Genomic DNA, 26,113 nt, shown 5'->3' with positions numbered 1-26,113 from the left:
TCTTGAATGGTAATGTATTTTATTTAAGTACAGTTCATTCATCTTATAGTTTTTCGGATTTAAGATTTACTTACAGCATACCCAGAAGGCCAATGATCCATGTGGGCACACTTGAGAACATGCAGTATGATAACAAACTGTTATAGACATTTATACATAATGATAACAGCACTTAAGTTTTTCGAGTAGGCGAGGATATTAAATATTATGAATAAAACATAATATAAAAAATAATTAACAGTAGTGTATGCATATTAACTGTATAGAGAAGTGTACATATTGTCGATACATTAAGTACTCAACTTAATAAATACATTTACTCGTCCCGCAAAATCTAATTGGGCGAAAGCAAAATAACACAAAATACTTTGTAGAAAAGAGGAATTTAGTAATATAAATCGCCAATTTCATTGTCTAACAATGAATATTAACAATGTAATAAACTGCAATTTAGGTTCAAACATAAAATGTTGATTGCATATGAAATATTCGTACATTGCATCCACACAGCAAAACAAAACCATCAGCAATAAAATATTTGTATGCAATATAATGCAAACGGTTAAAGGGGCCTTTTCACATATTTGCGCAGGTATTGAAGCTTGTCATTAAATGCTTTATATTGATAAATTTAAACGTTGGACCTAAAAAGCTCCAGTAAAAAAAAAACATTTTAAAAAAGGAAAAAAAGAACCCTCATCTGGGCTCGAACAACTTATCCCTGTAGTCCTGGAGTTAAAAGGTGTCTCCCGATTAGACCTCTCGACCATCTGTTCTCATGCTATGAGCGGATGTATTCTTTACTCATATGAGTAATCCTCGTAGTTTCCAAAAAAATAACGACAGCAACAGAACTTTCCAAATTATTCAATCGTTTCACGTTGCAACGCTTTATAATTTTCCGGTTTTCAAATCATTAAAAGATGCATATAAAGGATATTTTAGAGAATGGTAAATGTTCAGTATTGCTATTTCCTCAAAAATATCATAACTAAAACGAAAATAAGCGATTCTGAAACAACCTATTTTTAATTTTGTCAAATTACCAAAACGTGAAAAGGCCCCTTTTAAACAGATAGAAGAAATTTATGGATAGTTTAATGTGTAAATATACATCAAATGGGCACAAACAGATAAGTTGATCCAACTGTAAATTCGGCATGGGCAATCGCAATAAGTTTTCTTAAAACAGGTTCACTTTCGGAGGACTATTTTGTTAGTATACATTAACCGTATTTCGTCAATACAATTATTAATTGGATATAAAGAAGTGAAACTCCAGCTGCTGGAGCAGTATTGCATTCTCATTATATACAATTAGCTGGTGCGTTATTAAAGGCAAGTGACCAATTGCCAAAACAGCACAATATAAAACAATATTAACACATATAAGAATAAAGCTGGAGTCACCGCCTTGGAACGGTCAATTTAAAATATTGGGGGTTTAAACCGGTTTTAGAGCGCTCAACCTCCATTAGGCCCAGCAATATTCGTGATACATATTAGTGTAAATAAAATTTAACCTCATAGCATTGCAACTCAAATTAAACATTAATAAAAGGGAATTAAAACGCATTCAATTTAATTACCATTTAATTACTCAATGGTAGGGAAGAGACCAGAGCAACATAGTTCCAACTTTTTGAGGAATTATGAAATGAAACTACAAACAAGTGTCAACTACATCTCTTCTTTTTAGAAAAAGATTTAAGAATATAGCATCATAAAGTTTATAATTCAGATCATCATCGCGCAAATATAGGAAGAAGCAGCAACAATTGGTGTAACAGATTAAAATTACATAGCTTGGTTGTTTATGTGACTGCAAAATCGTTAACCTTATTCGCAAAAAGGCAATCAATTAAGCAATTGTTGGACACCTTTTTCGGATCGTTAACTCGGGAATAAGTAAATATTATTAAAAATATCTGGCTTTGCTAATACATAGAACTTATAACAAAGGAAGGGTACTTTCCATCCTGATTCCTATCGCACGTGTATGCCATTTCAAACACGCATTTAGTTTGTTTACAATAATCAACTCATATTAAACCGTTTGTACTAATACGCCTAATTTATGTGAGAGTGATCATTTTCAAACTTTTTCATGCCATATATGTCTCAATCCGTTCCACAATCGGCGTATTACAATTGGGACACCAATCACAGTGGCGTGTGCAGTCTATGCAGTACATGAGATGTCTACATGGTAGAAACAGCGCGTTCGATAGGTTTATTTGGCATAAATGACAAGTAAAAACGCTCCAGTTTCCGTTTGAAACTCTCACACGAGAGTTAGGATCTTGTTGGAGGTTAGGATCTTCTAGAACGTCCTGAACATTTGCGTCAAGCAGCACATCAGTTTCATTTTCATCCTCATGTAAAGCACGCACCTGTACACAACCAAAACAACTACAAATCATAGTATACACATTATGTACTCTAAGCATAGTACAGTTAAAAATTTGCGGAATATAAGTCATTTTATCCATGATCTTTAGTAGGAAGAAATTTCGATTGATTATTGCTTAGTAGTTATTTGAGAATTGTAAAATCAGAAAAAATCTCTTACGATGTCGGTATGATTGGTTAACTGTTGGATAAGGTTGGTCTCCTGAGCGTCAAAAGAAGGCGGAATGTTGTGAGTCAGTTGTATGTTAGGCTCGTTTTCTGGTTTCCAAATAAATGAACAAATTAGATGCGAATAAACTTGCATCTTAACCGGTTTTAATCTCACATTCAAGGTATAATAACGCACGTTTAGAATACTAAATGTCGCTCACTTTTAAATTGATGTCTTACTCAACAAGTGTTAATTATTATTTTCAAGCCAAATTATTCCAACTATTAATCGGCCATGCAAACGTCGAATAAAATGTTTCTGCAGTTAGTTGATTTTGCTACGTGGCGAACAGAATGAGGTCGCAAATACATGTCTCGATATCAACGTTGGTTCCTGATTATTACATCACTTAGCGTTTTCGTTGCTACCCTTTGCAATGTCTAGGTGAGATGTGTGAATGTGTGTTATTATTCCATGGCTGACACTTAGGGTATCACGATACGCTTTCATTTATAAATAGCACTGTTCACCGTCAAAGACCGTTGTCTGGACTCGAACTGTAATGATAATATGTGTCTTACTTCCACCGGTATATTGCATCCACTACTGATATCTGGCCCACAATATTTCAATGGAAGAGTTTAGGGTTTTCTGGGTATTATCCATTGACTCTTCATTTCTCTGCATTTCTCGTAGGTGAGAATCATTCGTTATCATGACTCTACTTGCAAAATTGACCTAATAAAGGGGTGACTGGATGAACTTTAGTCTCCACTCCACAGTAAGTGACAAGGGTGATTAGATTGATAGTGTATTTATACATAACTAGGCAGCACTAATTCTAACTCCCTCTACATACCCAATAGATTTATCCATAAAGCATGGTGGATGTAGTCTGATGTTTAGCAGATAACGTAGAGTTAAAAGTGCAGTGCTAATCTCCACATGGCATTGAACAAGTAAAGATGCATTGAATAATTAAAAGCTATTATTTTATATATTTATTCTATTAATTATTATATCAAATATCCAGTTTACACATTAAAATTAACCTGTTATGCCTTCAAATAAATGCCTTGGTAATATTTAATTAATCTAAGTAGGCTATACAATACACTGCAGTGTCCGAATAGACGTTAATTCTAAACATTTGCTACTAATATTCTCACCTTTTTCTAGTCATTTTGTCAGTACAATACTGTTTCAAATTTTACTCACTGAATTTATCAAAATAAAAATAACCACGTTACATATACATACGTATTGCATTCAAATTCGCAAAGAGTGCTTTTCATCCTGACTGAATGGCGTAGGTGTGACGGTATTGCATGTTCTAAAAGTCGTTACTGCACTATCTAAATTTAAATTGAGATGGATACAAAATCTAGCTTCTTTTCTCTTTTTTTTGATGGGGGGGGGGGGGGGGCGGGTAGTATAGTTTAAAGGTAACAATAGCTATAAATAATGGGAAGAATCTAAATATTATGTTTTTGGTGAGTACTCATTAAAGCAACATGTAATAATTAATTATTCTACCTAACGTGCCTTCAAAATGCAAGTTTAGCATAACTGAATACACGGTTTGTGCCGGATATGGGAAATTGTATTTGGTTCGGCAGGAAAACAAAAAAACAACTCACGTTTAAACCTTCTCCATACCGAAACAAACCATTTTCCCTGTAGACACATTTTCATACACGAGTGCACGGTTTCTTTTGATAGAGAGTCTGACAATTTGATGTATTGCCAATTCAGGTCTATGTTTCTTTCGAATGATGTTAACAATTTTTGTAAGCTTTACTTTTAAAAGACAGGATTATACTACGAGCCATATTTAAACAGGATTATCCACTGCATTTAGTTTATTAAAAAAAGATGCAAGAAAATCAACCAAACAAAGTAATTGTAGTACATCTAGCAACTCGGAAGCTCTTTGTTGTGCCTGTAGTTTATTTATTTACATGACTAATGCATTTCGTATAACAAATGCGATAATTTGAGTTTGAAAAAGGTATACTTTTTGCTGCTTTCACGACTTGATGGTGTTGTTATGATGCTCTTACAATAAGACTTGCATCGATGATAGCAAACACATTTTCAAATCATTCTAACAAATGTCAACCGTATAATATGCTATATGATATTTTTTGTAAATGGCGTTGTCTTTAGTTTACCTGGATATCTCATTTTTGATCACTCATTCAGGTATGTTAAAGTTTGCTCTTTTTTATTTTGACTTCAGTACATCAGACACTGTGACGCGACAGCTCTTTTGCCTTTATTTGATTTTCAATACTTTGATTGAAATATTCCATTGGTTTATACATATTCGATTGTTCTAGTATTACTTTAGGCATATTTTGCGCCTTTGCCAATGCTTTTTCCGATTTTTTATACATGTGGGTCACAGGTTAAATATATATTAACTGTAGACTCATCATCACTGTATTTTTGTACCATTCTCATTTTAACGAGTTCACTTTGCATTCCCTCTCTTCATGCTTGATTATTCCGCATTTCTTGCTGTTTGTCGCAATACCGCTTATGCTTCGTATGTGTTACAGAGTCGAGTTAAAAAAAAATCAATTTTCAAGTGAGCAATTTCCATAAGACAGGTAAACTCTTAACATATCTTCCAATAGTTGACTACCTCTTACTTATATCGAGAAATTATGCGATCTATAATTTAAATAACAGTTAACTGTTCAACAAAACAAATACCTGGTTGCATGCTTTGACTCTCTTCCACGGACCGTGTGTGTGTTGTAGGCCCTTCAACAGTCGTATCATAACACGGAACCTGGTTCGTCGCAGTAATCTGATCAAGCAACATAAATACTCAAAATCAACGATTTTTTCGTATGATATTTCGTAAAATAACGTTAACCCATTAAAATAAAAACGAGCATTTGATCTCTTTTAACCTAAGTTACCACACTACATCTAGCGTCCCAAATTTAACTTTATTTTACGAAGTAATTTACGAATATTCGTTTATTTTGAGTATGTATGTGGCTTTAAAATAAATTATGTTTTTTCCGACGTGTACATGGGTTTGCAGTTCTCATGAGAAATATTTAACTTACAGCAGCAGGGTTATCTGTCCTTTGGCGGACATGGTTTATAAATGCATAGCCTTTGATTTCCCGTAAATGCGGACAGTGTTTACTGAATTTACAGTGTTCGATCCATGGATTGTCTTCTGGTTGCCAATCCATCAATCTCTTACCACAGGAATAGCAAAAACAAACATCGGATTCACCTGTAAAAGAGAGTCAAAAATCTTGTTGTTAAAATTAAATGGTTTGTTTTGAAAATAGTGTGTTATTTGTTGTCAAACGCGACATACATCAATGTATATTGAATACTCTTGCAAAAAAGCCATAAATCGTAAAACTAAAAAATGCTAATAAAAAATAACATATGTTATATACTTTTATACAGTTTGATTAAATAAGTATGCGAGATAAAGTTAAGATCAGACATCAAAGGTGATTAGACATATGTTAATTATTATAGCACTTAATATTCAAAAAGTCGGTAACTACATATGATATAGTCATGACACGTGTGCTGCGTATTAACGTGTTTTATCAAATTGTTAAAATTTTTCAATGTTGGTGCCGATGGGGTTACTTATGTTATAATGGCATTCCTAAACTATAGAGGTTTACAGGTGTAGAAAAGTCGACGAGCGTTAAAATATTTTTCCCTATAATGAACATATAACAAAAGAAAAACTATTGGTTTAATTCATAGCATATTTTAATCAGAGTTGGTTGCTTCTCTTGACATGAATATATATTAACAAACACGTGATAAGAACATATCATGGAACACACCACAAGTATACGTTTCATAATTAAGTTTTATCTTCGCGGAATCAAGACAAATTTTATCAACCATCTTAAAAGTACTTTAGCTTACGTATACCGATTGGTTGCACAACGGCGGTAAGTTGATTCAAGGTCAATGTAATATTTAACGTTCAAATAGTAAATAAATAGCCATTAAGGGTTGGTCTAAAACATCTTCGTGCAGTGGATTTTATCGAAATTTAACAGCTCGATCAAGCTGTATTTTCTTCATGTATCTTAGAAATTTCCGATAATTTTAAACACACGTTACCCCTGTCAGGTGGCTTGTTGCGAGCACAAATCACATAACTACCTTTAAGGCCAATACAATACCATAAGGTCATAGGTCAAACAACAGCACTTTCATGTTGAAATTATCATGTACGAAATCTATTTTCCGCATGCATTTGAGAAATACTTGTAACTACTATTGACCTATGTAAAACGAAGTGTAATAGACGAAAATTTTTACATTGGTATCTTCAAGTTAACTGTTATAATAAAATGTTAAATGTCGGAAAGAGCATTTTATTTTTTTAATGGCATTTCCAAGATCTGCGTTTTTCATTCAATGAAGGATATTAAAATAAACTGACATAATGTTAGCCGTCAGACATGAGTGTTCAAATTTAGTCCCTGTTGTCTGCCTTTTATGACAATGTCATACTTTAAGATCAACTATCAAACTAAAGCACCTTATTACTAGTATACCATTATTGTTAAGCTTCTCGTGCATTTGAGGACTTTGAAACAAATTGCCAAACAGTCATACCTATTTCCGACTGTGTTTCACTAAATTCTATTACGAATTAATTTAGGTTTCAATTTAAAATAAAGGTAATGATTAAGGTCCTATGTTTAAAACAGTAATATAATTGTTTTAATTGTATTCGTTTTACTTCTCCATGCAACGACGAATTTGAAACGATATGGCACTTATGTAACCTTTTTTCTAGATTGTTGCAGACAAACGAAACATTTCATGCTTATGCCAAATATCAAATAACACCACATTGATAGCCATAAATGTAGATAGAATTTCGAAATTACTTGGCAAAAGCGTAGCAGGCCAAGTGTTAAGAAATAAGCGATGGCTACTTTAAAGCTCAAAGTGATAATTTTAACTAACACGCAAATGTAAGTCTCGTCGTGTTGTTATTAATGTTCTTTTTTACTTTTGAATGACGCAAATGATTTTACAATATTTACATAACATAATTATATAAGACGATGTGGTCTTAGTATGTTATTATACTTAGCAACAGGTACATGCACATGCCAATAATATATGTCAAATGCAAAATGTAAATTAATTTCTTCTAAGTAGCCTCTCTATTTCATTTCAAGCCCATGTTCTTTAATTTTACAGTTTATTTTACAAATTGATATATGTTCATATATAAGAGCGGTATTATCAACAAATCAATATTTTGTATAAACTAAAGCAATAGCTCTATTTAATTCCTTTCAGTTACAATTACAATTATAACAATACCAATGTCCAGAATGGCACGGATTCACTTACATTCATTTTTTGTCTACTACAATAATGTCAAACACAATTTGTTTCATGACCAAAGGTGACTTCTTTTAAAGTGTGACGTTTACCCCTTGAGTTAGGAAGACGGTTTATACATGCGACAAGCCTGTCATATGTGTTGTTTATTTGTTGTAAGTTATTATACAATTGCATGGTGCATTCTAAAGATACAATCCTGAAAATATGTTTATGGCAATATTAAACCTTTGACCTCTAGGTTTTGAGCTGATTTATGAGTCTGATAAACGGGTATCGCGCGCGACATATTGTCTTATAACTATTAAGATGTGTCTTATGTTATTTAAAAATCCATCAATGTGGCAAAGTTATGACTAACACAGGAATGTTTAACTAGTTTTACGGCCAAGATTTGGCTTTGACCAAGTGATATATTTACCTTGTAGTTATGGAGACGGGGGTTACGCGCATCACGTCGTCAAATGATGGTTTACATCCTGTCATATTTTTTGAAAATCCATTAAAATATGACAGTTAATAATGAGACTGATGATTTCAAGCTGTTTGATTGCCCATTTAGATTTTGATCTATTGTATTTTTTACTTTTAAGGTAGGGTAACATTTTGCCAAGTTAATTATATGGCTTTTTTATGGATAGTAATATATATACTTATGAAGAATAATGCTATGCCCTGTTTAGAAATAAAAATATGTGATTTACCTGTAACGCAAAATCGCTCTATGCCATTTTCTAGATCTTTTTTAAATTTTCAACACAAAAATCCTTTTTTTTAAAGATACGCGATCAATAAATATCACAGGATTGTAACAGGTTATTATTTGTATAATCTGACACGATGATGTATGTTCAACCTAAGATTACTGAAATACCAACCTTTGGGCGCATACATATTGTATTACGCTATTGTAAAAGTACGCAATACATGTGAATAAGGTTACAATTAAATTCGTATGGATACATCAATAACATTGTTCAAAATGATATAGATATCTTATGTCTTAGAAAAACGAACAGCTTCACAGTACATTTAAATGTGATTTAAAGAAGTTTAAAACTTCGAGCATACATGAAGGACGCTATGAATTGAAACTGAAGATAAAATATAAACATGTCAGTAAAATAATGAGATATGTGTATTGCTGACCTATAAATTATTGTTTTCAAATTTATATATTGAAAATATGGCGTAACATCCGTTTTCTAAATTTGTAATTCTATGGCGGGGAGGTAGAGATCATATAAGGCATCGGCCTACCACTTTCATCGGATGGGATCATACGTTTAGGCTTAAACTGTGGTGAATAGCTGTCTGTATGTTATTATTTGTCAGCAAAATTGGATATGATTTTTATGTTTAAAGCACTTTGATAAATTAAATGTAAACTTGCAATTCCACGATCCCTTTCACACCTTGCGTCAAAAGTCAGGTCAGTGTTAATACAATTAGATAACGTGTTAAAATTCCTGATTTTGTTCAGTTAAACTAGTGATTTAACCTGTTACAATTTAAGGTTTAATAGTTAAACGAACAACACTACGTATGTACGCTTTGCATTCAAAGAGCCACATAAACATAATTTTTTTAGCTATTTTTGCAAGAACTGATATTATTGTCATATTATACGTTTTATAAATATTTCCCAATATGTTTTGCAGTTCAAATAACTTTCCGAAAAAGGACGTCAAAATGATCAACTATTTTCTCTTACTAAGTAGAACAAAAGCCCACGGACGCGCAAAATAACATTAGAACTCCTTAAGGCTTTTGATTTTTCTCTTTCGTCGAATGTGTTTTCTTATTAAAATCAATTGGAATTGTATAAAGTGTAAGGCTCATAACAATTTATGCGTCATTATTATTTATTTTATACCTAATGATAAAATATGACATTTCTGCAGTGAAATAACAGCAGTGAAAATAACACAATTGTTCTTTTCACCGATAAAAAGAACAAATTGTCGGAATTCCTTTTTCTATTTTTAGATTATCATATCAGGATGTATTTCCTTTGTTTATATCCTTGTTTATATTTTTTCTATGATCACGAGTAACACAAAATCTATATTCTATCGAATCCAACACGTTTTCTTTTAGTTTTATGCTTTTTTACCGTTTATTTACATTCTAAAAGAGTTTAACTGAATAATTTTCCTGGAATAATGACGTAATTTCGTCAACAAAATGACGTCATTTTGTCAACAAAATGACGTCATATCAATGTATTGAGGCACGCCACGGGAGAAACTCCGAGGAAGCGTAAATTTTCAGCAAAAGGGAAACAGATGTTAATTATTTTCTTGAAAAAGGGGCATAACAGAAACAGAAAATTTGTTCATGGCAGAGTAAGATCGTTTGTTATTTCACTCGTGATCATAGAACAATAATATTTTCTATGATCACTCGTGAAATAACAAACTATCTTACACTGACATGAACAAATATCCTCTATTTATTAATCCCTCTGCCTGACTGACATAGGATGCTTATCGAAAAAACCACAGTGTTTACAATATACAAGAGATATAAATAAAATAAAATGTTATTTATGATCTGGGTTATAAGAAATAGAGATATACTAACGTGCGGTCTTATTTGATGGCAAACTACGGTTTTATATAATTACAAGCATGTAAGAGTGAACATCGTTACATTCAGGTACAGTCATTGTGCGCAAGAGTAAATATAATAAAATGTTGAACGCAAACATTCAACAAGGAGATACATGACACGTTCCTCGCATGTATTGTTTAAATATAACCACGGCTACTGAATTCAATATTTAATGATATACATATTATAAAACTAGATCAAATTGCTTTACCGCCTCGAAAACTTAAAAACGTATTTTTTTTATACCCTTGTAACACCACCCTGCCTCTGCCATTTCTTCTGGCATCTGATGTAGGTTGGATGGCCAATTCCGAAAGGTGTTTACACGCGATCGTAATGTTCGGTAGTCCTCGTACCTTGCAGAACAATGTATGACGGTGTTACCTACGATACAGACATAATTACTACTGCACTGTGTCGGTAAAATATGTGTGAATTTAAATAAACATTTTAAAATTACTTTTCTTAATGTTCACTGTTAATTTTAACTGTTTGAAACAGTGAAATTATCAGTTTTAATTCACTGATATTTCTCTATAAACCACCGGAAAGCACAAAATAAAATTAGTGTATTTCTTCTTCGACGTCTTATAATCTTAAAGTGGAAAGCACAATTTAAATGATATAAAGTGAAATACCGCGTGATTGGTCTGCATGTGCGTCAACATTGTAGTCATCGCCACTGAAATAACACGATCGTAACTGCTTTCAATAGCCAACGATGCAAACATGCATGTTCCTTACGTAGATGAACGTTGCAAATTGTTTGCAATAAATCAATATGACGTCGCTGTTCTTTGAAAACCGCGTAAGTCAAATTTGGCGCAAATTGTTATTTGTTTTTATAAGAACGGCGGGTTCACGGGTCATTTTCTGCGAAAATACTGGATTTCATATCCAATTGGAAGGCATAGTTATGAGCAAGTGAGAAAATCCTGAACACTCATTGGTGCACTAATTGTTTCTGCAAAAACTGCGTCAATTTTTCCAACTTTTCAAGAATTTAAAAAAAAATTTTTTTTGAAGTTTTACGATATATTAATTTAGATAGTCCTAGTCAAAATGGGCATACTTTTTATATATGAAAATATTAAAGCCTGTAGTTGTCATTTTAATTCTAAAAATTGACTAACGCAGTTTTCTCTTTACTATTTGGTTCCTGTTTTAGACTATCTAAATTATTATATTTTAAAAATGTTTTTTTTTTTTGCCTATTGAAAAATGTACTTACGCGGTTTTCGAAGAACAGCGACGATGAGTCTTACTTATTTGTATACGTCTATTTAAATATGTTATGCATCGGAACACTACTTAAAACCGTACCTTAATTACATTATGCATTTAATACAATAGTAATCAAAATATGTGTAACCCGTAGGTGGAAACAAAACAATAATACTTAAAACCTGTTTGGCTGTGTTGAATCCGTCGCGTTGTTTGTTTGCTGCTCGTTTTCTACAATTTATACATACTATAAAAGGAAATACCAAACATTGAGAATTTAATTAGTCGCTCCCTTTTCAGCAAAACATTCAGCTAGCACTAGATAACAAACGTATAGTTTATATTGTAGAAAAATATTGCATTGTAAATATATATAGAGAGAGAGAAATGTGCCTCATTTAAATGCTTAAGCCGACCTTAACGTTGATCATGCGATAAAAAGTTTGATAAAAGAAACACCGCCGTCCACCTAAATTTATAACATTGTATGATATTAGAATTTTTGAATGTAAAACAACTAATGAACGCATCGTTAAACCTTTAAAACAGATATAGTTGACTTTTACATGTCAAGAGGAAACACACCAAACGTGTCAAACAAGGTGTTATGACACCTACAATAACGAAATCGTAGTCCAATATCGTCGACGATTCGTGTTATAGACTGCATGAATTTGAGTATGTTGATATGATGACATCGCGATTATCAGACCAACTGCATTTTGCATAGTTTCAGCATGTACTACTTATATTGCTGTGCTGATGCTTGTATCGTTAAAGTTCACGACAACGACGTCAATACTGTGAACGATGCCGCTAACGATTTGGCCGAGAAGGTCACGGTGCAGTATTGACGTCGACATGTGACTTCTTTGATATGTGCATTCAACTGAATATTCCAATTGATTTTTAAGTTCAAACTTATAAGTTTTTGGGAAAGAGAGGTTATGGACATGTACTTGAGTTCTAAAATAATTGATATATTGATATAGATGTTTACTTGACATGAAATTTTCTAATTTTTAATACACAAATAAAACTGACATTAAATATATAATAAAATGCTATATAATCTGAAGTTTAAAAGTATTGTATATATCGCACGCAGTGGCAGTATACTGACATTGGCATTTGAAAGGTTAAACGGATCCATATTAAATCGATCTATTTGCATGCTATATATTTCATCCACCTTGGAAAGTTTCGATGAAACTAATTTGCCACCAGCGGTATTGGACTAATTAATATGTTCCTTCTTAAGGTATTAGCACTCTGATACGACATTTTGATTGACTCTTATTTCTACGCATATTTCTTAGTGTGTTCGTAATTTGCATTTATAATTAAAGTTAAAATACAGATCACCGCACAATAAAATTTTTCGACATTTTAAGTTGTCAGTCCCAAATATTTTTCTTTTTTTCTGAACCATGTATGTACAAGTTTAACTCTCATTAATCACAATATTAAATAAACAACGCTTTTTAAGTATTTATTAATAAATAAATGCATCATATATTCGAATATGATAGTGTATAACGTGCGGGAAAAGAAATACAGAGAATATAAACAAACAAATGATATTATCCCTCAGAAAACCAGAAAAATTACAGTCTCTAGTAACAAGCCTTTTTTTTTAAATAAATTGTAATAAAATGCGGTTGGAAATCACAACTTTGAACAAAGATATTATCTACGATGTATGTTTGAATGGAAAATAGAACAAAAAAGGGGTCACTAGTGAAAATGTTAAGTTCCTGCTTTACAATCAAGGGTACCCCCATTTGCTAGAAACGCTATACTGAATTTATATTTATGAGGGCATATAGATTATTTCACATGTTCATAAACAGTTAATTAATGAGGAAAGTTTATAAAAAAAACTCCTAAACAACATACATTCATATATCTCATATCATTTGAACCTACTCAGTGCAGTAAGATATGATAACCTACTTTGAAATGCATTATTCTATATGTAAAAGAATTGAACATGTGAGAGGGAAATTATACAATGCATAATTAAGTACATGTGTAACGATGAACATTAAATCATTCAATCATTTACGTTTAAAGGGAAAACAAGGTTTATCAATGAATAATGACAACATTTTAATTTTTGTTAACAAAAATACATAATTGTCAGTGTCGGTTTTGAAGAACTCCGCCAGGTTGGGATAGGTGTCTTCAAAACCCGCTTGGTATGGGTGACACGGAGCTGACCGTCTGAGTACTTCATTAAAGAATGTTCATGAGACCATCCTCACCATGAAGATCATTCAAAGATGTATGAGGTTTAGTCCAGAGCCAGTTATAATATTTTATGTTGTTGCGGCCTTGGACACATGATTGTAAACAAAAACACTAAGTGCCTGCAATTTCCTAGTAATTTCGTGGTTGAATGTTGAATGGTTGAGTCCATAATCTGTCGGGTGTCATTTTCCTCATGTACAGCTTTATCACTGAAATGATAACACCATTGTTGACTTGAAGTTGATGTTTTATTACGAATTTTATTTAGGAAGGTTCATAAGTCTTTCAATAAGTTCAGTCAAAATATTTTTTTTGTCCATCATTAAAACCATTTTTGTATTAACAGAAAGAAAACGATTTGCCTTTTTCTGATGTTTTATGCTTTTCAAAGATTTTAAATTGACAATATTTCATTCATATTAGTAAACATAACAATTATATACTGACAGCAAATACACAAGCACTTGTATATGAGTATCAACTGATGTTAGGGTTTTATGGGACGTGTAACATAATCCATAACGATATGTAAGTGTCATCGCTTTTATTTATTCAGACATTCATGACATTACCAGTATTTTATATGATGCACACTTTCAAACTGGATTAAAAAGTAAGCGTAAACACCACATGTATGCATTCTACAAATGATAATGCCTAAAACATGTATTATCCCTACCGGATAATAAACTGTATATTAACGTTTCATTTTATGTCTTACTTAAAACATGGGTTATACATTATAAATCACATAAATAAGTGAAAAACTTACTTGATTACCATCTGATAACCCTGTCTAGAAGCGTCTGCTGAGGAGATAGTTGACACTTGTTGAATGGTCCTACTCGCGAGTTTTTACATTTTCTTAAAGTTTGAGTTACTTATCATTGGAACATTCAGTGTTGAAAAAAAGTAGTTACTCTTCCTTGACCACCAATGTTGTCGACCATTGCTGAAAAGATGATAAAAATGCATACATTTTAATTTGGATAACCGCAATACATAACTTATGAGGTCACATAAGTAGCGCTCCTTGGCATATCATTTTAGAATAGTATTTTAAACATAATATAATTTCGTTGTTTTTATGAGTAGAACAACATGACTTGGTCATACAATTCAAACATGATGTGATTGATTTCCATGCATTTATAACTTTTTCCTTACATGGCATCTTTTGTTTTAAACAAATAGATGCAAATATAAGCCTGATGAAAGAGTAAAAATTACTGACAGTGTGCACTCTTCCTTAAAGATCTTCATTACTCCCATTATGAATAACAAAACTGTGTTAAACTTGAAAAAAATATTGCATAATCCATGTACCTGCCTTTTCCGAGCTTTGTGTTTTTATCAAAACAATGCATTCCTCTCTTGAAGACTCTTCTTTACGTGATGGGTTTTGCCGTACGATAAACGGTTCACATGGCAATTGTTAACATTCTGGCATCGCAAAAACAAAAATCCACACAATCTCTCCACACAATCTCTTTTTCTGCTCACCAACAAGATTAAATTGTCTAAGTGGCACTGGTCCTAAACGACATTCTGGACAGTGATTTTCAAGGTCACCGAGGATTATAATAATAGATTGTCCGTCACACTTTTGTTTCTCATAGCGCCTTCAATATTTTACCGATCTCTTACATATTTGGCATGAATGTACCTTGCATAGACCTCTACCTTTTGATGAAGTTTGACGTCACTGGGGTCGAATTCAAGGTCACCGAGGCTAATAATAGATTTTCCGTTACATTTTTGTACAGTTTCTCATAGCGCCTTCAATATTTTGTTGATCACTTTTATATTTGGCATGTAGATACCTTGCATGGACCTATACCTTGTGATAAGGTTTGACATCAAGGGGGTCAAGGTCACGGAGGCTAATAAAAGATTTTCTGTCACACTTTTGTTACAGTGTCTCACAGCGCCTTAAATATTTTACCAATCTCTTCCATAATTGGCATGTAGGTACCTTGCATTGACCTCTACCTTTTGATTAGGTTTGAGGTCACTGGGGTCAAGGTCAAGGTCACGGAGGCTAATAAAAGATTTTCTTAAAGTCACACTTTGGTTACAGTTTCTCATAGCGCCTTCAATATTTGACCAATCTCTAATATATTTGGCAAGTGGGTACCTCGCATGGACCTCTACCTTTTGATGAGGTTTGAGGTCACTTGGGTTAAGGTCAAGGTCACCGAGGCTAATAAAAGATTTTATCAAGGTCACACTTTTTTCCGTTCAATTTACCCATATATCGACAAAGCATCATCTGGGAGCATCCATCAGTTTTACTGATATCCTTGTGTTGACAAATAATAGCATTTGTTTACCCGATTTTTAAAACCATTAAACAGGTTGCAATCAATCTTGTATTGAATGACAACAGCGCTCCATGTGTAATATATTTATTCATATTCAGTTGGAATACGCCGCCTCGATTTGACGGTAAATAAACATATCGTACAACTCACTGTATGACGTCAGTGCAGGTTAAACTGCGTGGTTACTCCTGATAAATGGCTTACGCTTATGTTTATGAAAGTTTTATAAGCATTTGGACATTATTGGCAATAATTGATTTTAAAACTTTAAGTGTTTATCTTGCGTTACGGAATAAAGTAACATATTGTGTTTTTGTTTCGTAATGCCACGAGACATGTCCAATCTTCAGGGTGTCTCGATTTTGATCTAAACAATCATGGCATGTATAAATTAAATATTGCACCCCATTATTACTTGCAAAGGGTAATGATCAAATATGTGTACATTTAGACGCATGAGATAAAGAAAGGATTTAAATATAAAGAGGTAAATATGTATGTGCAAGCTGACAAATTTCCGCGCCGTGACGGTTATAATTAATAATAATAAAATTACGCGGAATTGCATTGACGTTACACCATGTTCGTTAGTGTAAAGAGCATTAAAGATCGTCATTAGTGGTATTGTGTTAAATGCATTTAAATAAGTTCTAGACATATTTTGTTATAAACATAACACAAGCATACGAAACTGTGGTGCAATATGACTACAAACTGGGATCGCAAACCATGGTTATGTGTTTATTAAAATTTGGAGTGAAATAAAATTAATTGTTTCTGATATTGGCAATCATTTATCTAAATTTCATCTTTATTATAATGATTAAGCGATACGATTTCTTTTTACAATTTTGTCCATTTTCAGCGTGAATTGCCAAATCTAATTCAGATTATTTTTCACAAAATGGTCAGAAGAAGGCCTGGATATAGGCAAATAGGTAGTTTGCATGGCATGTCAATAGGAGCAGTTAATACAATTCATAGTGAAGCATTATTGGAAAATCGGAAAGCTCTGAGCTTGAATGATTCCCCATCTATTGTTCGATGGAAAGGAAAGAAAATGCGCGAAACAATCTTGATCAGCAAACGATGTATTGCTTAAATCTGCCTCCGGTCTAATGGTCGCCCTTTTCAACTATATTCAATATGGTCGAAAATGTGCAAATGTCAGAGAAAATGTTTAAATCACAAGGAAGCTCGAAACAAAAGTTGACATTTATTATATGCAACACGGTTCTACAGTAGAAAAGTGTTATTTTCAACTGTGTTCGAAGCAATGGAACTGGTGGTGGAATTGTTGGTGAAAGTGGAATTGAGAAATATTGCATCGTTCATCATTGTGTAGAATGATTATCAGCATCATTTCTGTGAAACATATCATTATTTAAAACAATAGTATTTCATAGTTATGGTGCTTTTGACATAGTTCACTGACCATTGGAAAGATTCTTGTATAAAAGTTAAAATAATTAATTGAATTTGTGCAGAATGTTAATTTTTACAAATAATTATTCATTTTAACCAATTTATTTGAGGCAGATTGCACTTACAGTCTGAAGCTTAATAAAACACTCAAGCCTGTTTCCTCGGTAGAACAAAACCTTGTTCAGAGAATAGAAGGAAGAAGGATAATGTCGATTTGGCTCAAGACTTATTAGCCCCCAAATCAAAAAGGCTTTCTGGGCCCTATCTTAACTTAAACATATTCTTTAAAGATGATTTTGAGAACTCTCACTCAGTGCCAGTGGGTCTCAAACCGGGACCTTTGTATAGGTAGATTGACACCATACGCAATATGCCAGTAAACCCTTTTGCATATGTAATAGAAACGGATAATAATTGAGGATTCTTTCCATTAAATTTCTTTACTTATTTACTAAAACAATTACTAACTACATTTTTGTTACTTATCCTCTGCATGAAACATGAATATATTGCATGCGCATCGAACCACATCTCATTGTCACTTAATTTACTTTATTACAATAAGGTAACTATGTTGCATGTTTGCTATTAAAGGTCTAAAAACAATAAACATCAAATTCCACATTGTTTGTGTAAATTATAGGCTTAAATTGTTATATGACTCGTGCATTTGACTATATAATTATACCACCATGGGTCGCCACCACATGTATTTTTCATTTTCACAAATACACTTTACTAGAAAATAAGTATCTTGAACACATTTAGTGCGTTTTAAATAAATTGTCAAATGCATTAAAACACTCTTTGCAAAAGAAAGTAAAAAAATCAGAAAATTCGTATGTGTAGTTATCAAAAACAGTAATATATGCATACTGGTTTCTATTTTAGAGAAGTAGGCCAAATGTGTGTCATAATTGATATAAAATGTTTATTAAACTAAAAGTCTTCTTTATATTAAATGATAACATTTGCTTGGTCAGCTAGAATTGTCACAATCCAGTGGTCTTTTTACCCTGTAGTTTTCTCACTGATTGGGTTTGTCCTGAGAATGAGCCACACACGGTGTCTTTTGGGAGATGAGTTGTCATGTTGATGCTTATCAGTCTTTCATAATCCAGTAAAAAAGTGAACTTGCAACTAATAATCAAGGACAGGTAGTTATCACTAATGCAGCTAGGGGTATACACAATTAGAATTGTGCGCATTTAGACTAATTAAGTACTGCACATGAATCATTTTCCACAATTTCCTAGAAACATTATATTGTACAATGCTGGAATACTTAAATATGCAAAGGTTTCTGATGCGTAATGGACATGGATGTCTACCTAATTACCGGGAAGTCAGGGTTCAATCCCCACTGTGGGAGCTTTCTTTAGAAATCTTTCAGAGACATCCAAGGACTGGTTTTAGGCTCAGGTAACGGACAGAAGAGCATTTCAAATACATATACGTAGCAAGTTCTCTAAATGATATCGAACTAAAGCTTTATAGGTTTAAACTTAATACTAAAACCCTAATTAATACATTTTATTTTGAATGAAGCAAATGTGGACAATCATTAAAAGTAATGTGTACAATTTAAACATTCTACTTTAAATACATAATCATGATAATTTTAGATTTTTTATTTTTTTTAGAATATTTAATAATAATAATAATAAAATTCTATATTACCTTATGCACAAATTGTTTATTTACCAAAACAGAAACAAATATTATCGCATTTACAAATAGATACACCCTTTGATTCTAGACCCATGGATTAATTATACAAATGATCAACCCAGACATAATTTTGATTAAATTTTTTATACATCAATTTTCATCATAGGTAATTTTAGCCAGTACTACAATTGCAATTATAGTTTGTCTGTCATAAATATCCCTTCGTCTATGATTGATTCGCTTCCTCAAACTGAACAAATATTTAGTGTTTACATGGCGAAACGTAATGCATCCAGCTTCAGTTTCTGTTTTGTTGGTGTTGTACACACCGTAAATTTATTTTCAAAAGTGGACCATAACATGATTAAATAATCTTGGACAAGTAAATCATTTGGATAATAGGTCAAATGAACGTTGACAGTGCTCTTTATATCAAAGTTTATGTTAAAAGTTTGGCGCTTGTTAAATGCGCATCGTATACAGACTTATAACAATAGACTGATTACCCATTGGGTAATAAAGTAGTTATACAAGTCAGGATGGCGACAATAGACTTATCCTGGAAAAGGACGAGTTTAGAAAAACCCACTAATCACCCCGGTACAAACAACGCTGGTCCATTATATCAACCAATGATAGCTTACTTTAAATCATAACGGTTGATACTCTGTGTGATTTTGAAAGGATTGTAAATGGATCAGCTTTATTTGTACCAGCGGATTAGTGTTTTTTTTTCAAAAAGTAGTTTTTTCCGGGATATATGTATTAGACAAGAGGTCTATCTTACGGAGGATTACGGAGATTACGAAAAACTTCACACAACAATAAGCCAACACAGTCTAGAAAGATACCTAGTACTGCAAAACGGATTATAAGTTACAAAATGATTTTGTATGCCATATTCTTTTAGATAAGGTTTATGTACGTTAAAGCAAATCGTAAATGCAAAGCTTTACGATACTCGTAAACTGAGAAAATGTTACAAAAACACAGACGAGCGATTTTTAACAAAGGAAACAATGGTTTCCTCTCTCACCCCATATATTTGCCTGACCTTTCTCCTTTTACTTTTTTGTCTATTCCCAAAGCTAAAAAAATACTTTTCATGTCTTACTGTTTTCCAACGCCGAAATCAATTCAGCATCATTCAAATATCTTCAGAAGGTTAATGAGGCAGATCGCAAATTTATGTCGCTGGACCATGACTTTGTAAAAGACGTTATTTTGTAACTTCATGAGGTAAGTATTTACGTCAAAATCACTGCTTAAACAGTGTATACTGTAATCAAATTTTGTTGTCAAAACACAATTGTAGGTGCCTCTCGATTTTGTACCCACTTGTGATGATATAATAAGAATTCTTGGAAATAGTAATATCTCTGATCACTCCTGAATTTAACCAACAAATGTCATGAATATATTATGTGGTTTGTTACAAAGTCGACAAAGGAAACGGGAGTAAATAAGTATGGTGCCCCACACCGAAATAAAATAGCAATATTACAATGGCAAAGATTGTAAATTATTTTCATTTATAATTGTGCATGATGACTATGGACAAAATAACGAGAAATTCATTATATTTAATCAATCAGATAAATACTATTGTTCCGTTTGGATGTTAGACACACACATACTTGTATGTCTATTAAAGTCCGATTCCAATAGTTCATATATAAAGCACTGATATTACCTTCGGAACTTGAACTTCTAGGCCCTGGATTTGGTTCAACGCCAGAAATCGCTAAGTGTTTTCGTATGACTCTAAGCAGTAACACGTTTGAAGATTCCGACGCAAATGCCGTCTCATTTAAGCTTAAATATAAAAATATTTTAGAATTTAACCCATCTATTACGACGTGATGGAAACTGAAACTTTAACAAGCTCGTAGGCACAGCAATTAGTAAAAGAAATATTGTCACAATTAGTTAATTCGAGAATCGATTTTTTACCAACTTCAACAAATTAATTTTGTATATTATCCTTTTATTCGATTGTATTATTATTTTGAAAAGATAATACAGGATTTTGCTGGTATATATTTACATTATTTATACTTTGAAATGGTATTGTTCATTGTTCAGAACGTTGAATTACAAAACTGTAATCAAGGACATTTCCATTTAAACCACATGAAAGAATACAATAAAACAAGCTTACCTTTTTACAACATTTTGTGTCACATAAACTTGAACTAATAAGCGTTGTGTGGTCTGCATGTTTGAAAACAACTCTTTGATATGTTCATCTGCAACATCTCTTAAAAACAATTAAATATCATGCAATATATATAGTATGATGGAATAATTATTATTAACTTTACCTTAAACGCAAAATTCAGTTTCTGATATACCAAAGAAATACATTATGGTGATCCACAACAATACAGTTGCGAATTAAAGTCAAAGCTTAGTACGCATGAATGTAAACATAAAATGCATCTCAAGCTGTGTGATAACTATACGAACGGGCTAAACATATATATTCATGTTTGAACTGACATAAATACAAATAAGGGAACATGCTAACTAGATACGTTCTTTTTAATGTATGTATTATGGATACTTTTACACATTTTAATGCGAATATATCTTTGCTCGAATTAAAACCGAATATTACAAACACTACCAGTACATTGAAATGAAGTTTGCGTTACTTACTTTGGCAAAGTGTTTGTAAGACCACTCGACAATTTAAACATTGCAATTTGAAAGGTCACCAATAAAAACGGTAACATCAGTAGTGGTTTACAATTGCTACTATTTCCCTCGTCATGTTTGCACCCTGTCCAGCCGTAAGAACTTCTGGAACTATTCTTGATACAGAATGATCCAATTCTACAGCGATATGTTTGGATATGAACCCCCATGTTTTGCTGCAAAAATATAACATTGTCATTATGTATGTGAAATAAAGTGTTAAAAAATGACAGAATCCAATAATATACATACAGTGTATATACTAATTTAACAAATATGAGTTAGTTTGATTGTATGAATTCGCCCTTTCTCGACTCCGTTTATACCAACATATAAATCATCGATTCCTAAATTTAATTCATGTATACGTTTCTTGTTTACATTATGAATATTTTAGACACACATTTGTATATCAAGTAGGTTAGTCGAAATATTATCGACGAGATACAAAATATGAATTAAGGTTCATATACTTTTATTGAAAAGCTTATGTATGGAACAAAAGTATAACGATCACATTGTAGATTTCCAGAGAAGGTTGAAATTCTTAAAAACGGAAAACCATTCAGATATGTTTTACGATTGCTGGGCAAATATTAATTAATTATTCTTATCTAAATGAGGCATTTTGCAAGAACTAGTCAATAATAAGTTGCCTAACTATTTCCTAACGGTTGAATATTACACTTATCGTACACGCAGAAACTAGCTGCATATCTTTGAACTCAAAATTGACATGAACATGAAAGTAAATAGATTAACCAGAGTTGCCAATCTAACAAACTTTTAAATTGGTCTTCCTTCACTCTTTTCGTCTAAATGTAAATAATGACTCTGAACTTACCGGTGGTTAAGAGACAAGTGTATTATCGCTGATGTAAGATTATACCACATTATTACCGATTCTTCTGATTCATGACGATGTTGTTAAAATGTGACTGTGTTACTGTATGTCTTAAAATATAATTGATCGAATACAAGATGTAGTTTATACTTTTTAGTTACATTCCATCGTGCCTCTCAAAGCTATGGTTAGTTTGGCCTTGTTGAAAACGAGTTATTACTTAATCGCACATACATGCAGATTCTCTATTTTATTGCTAGTGAAATCGATTTGCTATACTATGATGTAAACTTTTATTAAAACGTAAATGTTGTATGAATAATATTTGGTTATGCGTGAGGTTTTAACCTACTTGTACTTTTAAGACACCCATGCGATGTCGCATCGAACGATTCAAATGCGCGATGGCTGCAAATAAAACCATTCGTTTTGTTCATGTTATGTTGTTTTCATCGTCCACTGTGTTTTCCCTTTTAGAAAATAGCTCTGGGCTAAGTGTGTCGTTTTGAGCTTCATAAAACTAGTATAAATCCCAAATGCTTTGACCGATCCTATGCGGCAACCATATATGTATTCCTTTATTCACGTATTTATTTGCTGTGTAATTGTTTGATTTGTCTAGTACTTTTCATTTTGTTTCTCCCTAAAGGACAATTGCTTCGTTGGCATCTTTATATAGAACAAACAATTGTGCATTGTAACAATAATAGTCAAGTACCCGACGAATCAAATGTGTAGTCATGTTTTTTATAAGCTCATAATGCCCTCTTATATTTATTATTCGGTACGCATATAACCACATTATTTAACATTGTACAGGAAAAATATCCAATATCGAGCATGTTGTAATATTAAGTTAAAGTTTACAGTAAAACTTTAACCATGCTCTAAAATATTCATTTTATGCATCTTTTGACGATTTAAAAACCTGACAATTATAAAGCACTGCAACTTGCACAAAATAATGCAGAGAAGACTTGAATATATTATATTAAATTTATGCAAATATAAATTTATGAGTAATATTAACTGCATAATCTTGTTTAGAAAATTTCGTTAAATATGAAGCATTTAATGACAGATTCAACGCCTGAATTTGTGTTATCTTACGTCTATTAAAGGGCTTAATCAATTACCAAAGTATATAATATCGATTTGATAGATGGTGTATGCCAACATCTTAGTGTCTGCGTTCGCGCTCTTCAAGGATTTAGTCTGGCGAGACAAAAACAAGCTTAATTTTCTTTAAATAATAACACCCAGAGGCACGTCAACCATGCTATTGACTGTTCTACCAGATCGTTTTCCAAACAGTCTGTGCGCATGCGTCGAAAATCCTTTTGGTAACAATAACAAACAATCAGTGGCAATTGACCTCGATTTTCTGTGTGAATACCATCTTTCAACATCGCAAAAAATAAAATGTATGTGAATGGCAATTTGAAAACAATGTCTGATAGCTTTGTCAACACGGGGCCAGGCATATAAAAGAATCACTTAAATAACAAATAGGCCTACAGTGTAGAACTTGATATGAACACTTGAATGGAAAATCCCACTTTCGATTTTGAAATTGGCTTAAAAAGGTTTAAGTTCATTCTTTTTACACTTTACTACTTTCAATTCAATGATACTTTAAGTTAAATTTGCATATATGGTTCTAGCGCCAAAGTGGTTCTTCTATAATAAAATGTTCACTGTTTGCATTCTAAATAAATATAAACTCTTCATAGAAATCGAAAGAAGATAAAATGTAATTGCATTAAAAGTATATTAAGGACACGTACAAAAAATCTATATTTGCCTCAAGTAATCCTAAACGTTTATTCAATGCCTTTATGTTTTAATAACCTCGATAACATATAATAAGTATTAATTACCCTATTGTAACACTAAAAGGAATGTCCATCGTCGTCCATAACCATATGACTAACAATACCTGAAATGCGCATGTCCGCGATTTGACACGGGTGGTATACGTACACTACATTTAACTGCATTCCTGACACGATATAAATACATGCGTAAGTACCTAACGAAGTTTCTGTGAGAAGCGACACATGTTGGCAAATGTGAGGAAGCCGATTGCAATTCAATTGCCCAACTAGTCAAATTAAAAAACAACAACACTGTTACCACTGTATATAGAGGCCACATGTATCTCAATGTTGATTACACATATGCAGAATGTTTATTTGGAAAATATTAAAGGTTCGTTTGAATACGTGTCACATTTGTGTAAAAACAAGGTAATTTCATCAAATCTTCAAACAAACCTTGTTATCATCCTAGAGGCAACATCTGGGTCACATTCGTAAAAAAATAGGCAACGAGATCAAAGCTTAGAAAAACGTGTTATTTCTCTAAAGGCCATACTAATTACATAATATTTATTTAAATTGGTCGTAATGGTTAACTTACTAATAGGTAGGCCGTATTCTAATAACTTGTGTTCACAAACTAGGGCAACAGGTCAAATCTTACACAAATTTTGTTACAACTCCAGTCACTAATTGTACTGATGTAACAAGTAAGACAACAGTTATTACATTTGAATAAATTATTGACACAGTTACACTTCTTTGACTGCACAATTAGTTATAAAAGTTCAGTTTACACGTGTAAATTATTTGTTTTCTTGTTAATCGAGGTTTGATTATTGTTATTACCCCTCTCAATGAAGGTCACATATAGCAGTCGCACAGCCCATCTGTTCGTCTGTCCGTCTGCGCAATATTGCCCCTCACAGCTTTGACTTTGCTATATATTGATCAATATTAAAATTATCTTTGAACACATGTCAACCATAAAAAGACGGCGTGTAGAGTGTGGCACCCATCTCCCTACTTCAAGGACCACGGTCACTTTCAAATTTTGGCAATAAAACAGCTAGACAATCATTTTATAACCCATAGTTTTTTCTTGTATGGAGAGATTTTGTAATAACATCGCACACATGCAATGTATCATAAAACTACAAGTCGTGTGTAAAACGTTTCGTCAAAAGTCAATGGCACAATGCAGACCAAAGTTGGCCATACAACTGCTTTGCTTTTTTAAGGTTACTTGCCACAAATGACAACAATAAATAGACTGCTTTTCTTGGGTAATAACCGTCTT

General features: G+C 32.6%; 1 protein-coding gene and 1 long non-coding RNA gene across 2 annotated transcripts; both read right to left on the bottom strand.

Moving 5' to 3' along the window:
• LOC127851664 (E3 ubiquitin-protein ligase XIAP-like) lies at positions 1-24,956 on the bottom strand. The gene is made up of 11 exons (XM_052385487.1): positions 24,874-24,956; positions 22,111-22,325; positions 21,611-21,709; positions 21,143-21,264; positions 11,959-12,007; positions 11,191-11,234; positions 10,799-10,936; positions 5,650-5,825; positions 5,285-5,381; positions 2,573-2,670; positions 1-2,393 (listed from the first exon to the last, which is right to left on the bottom strand). Exons 2-11 carry the CDS (start codon positions 22,317-22,319, stop codon positions 2,106-2,108), a joined length of 1,320 nt encoding a protein of 439 aa, XP_052241447.1. The 5' UTR covers positions 22,320-22,325; positions 24,874-24,956; the 3' UTR covers positions 1-2,105.
• LOC127851669 (uncharacterized) lies at positions 14,072-15,884 on the bottom strand. The gene is made up of 3 exons (XR_008035879.1): positions 15,356-15,884; positions 14,810-14,981; positions 14,072-14,238 (listed from the first exon to the last, which is right to left on the bottom strand). It is a non-coding gene; the product is annotated as an uncharacterized LOC127851669 (long non-coding RNA).
• Positions 24,957-26,113: the final 1,157 nt, after the last annotated feature.

The sequence above is a fragment of the Dreissena polymorpha genome, chromosome 11 (genome assembly GCF_020536995.1).
Source record: "Dreissena polymorpha isolate Duluth1 chromosome 11, UMN_Dpol_1.0, whole genome shotgun sequence".
Lineage (NCBI taxonomy): Eukaryota > Metazoa > Mollusca > Bivalvia > Myida > Dreissenidae > Dreissena > Dreissena polymorpha.
Note: the sequence above shows the minus strand (reverse complement) of the source record. Positions and strands in the feature narration are given on the sequence as shown.

Coding starts and splice junctions, on each gene's coding strand:
- LOC127851664 (XM_052385487.1), bottom strand. CDS start 22,319: ATGGGGGTTCATATCCAAACATATCGCTGTAGAATTGGATCATTCTGT. Junction 11,235..11,958: donor GATTCAACACAGCCAAACAG/GTTTTAAGTATT, acceptor GTGTTATTTCAG/TGGCGATGACTACAATGTTG. Junction 2,394..2,572: donor TAACCAATCATACCGACATC/GTAAGAGATTTT, acceptor GGTTGTGTACAG/GTGCGTGCTTTACATGAGGA.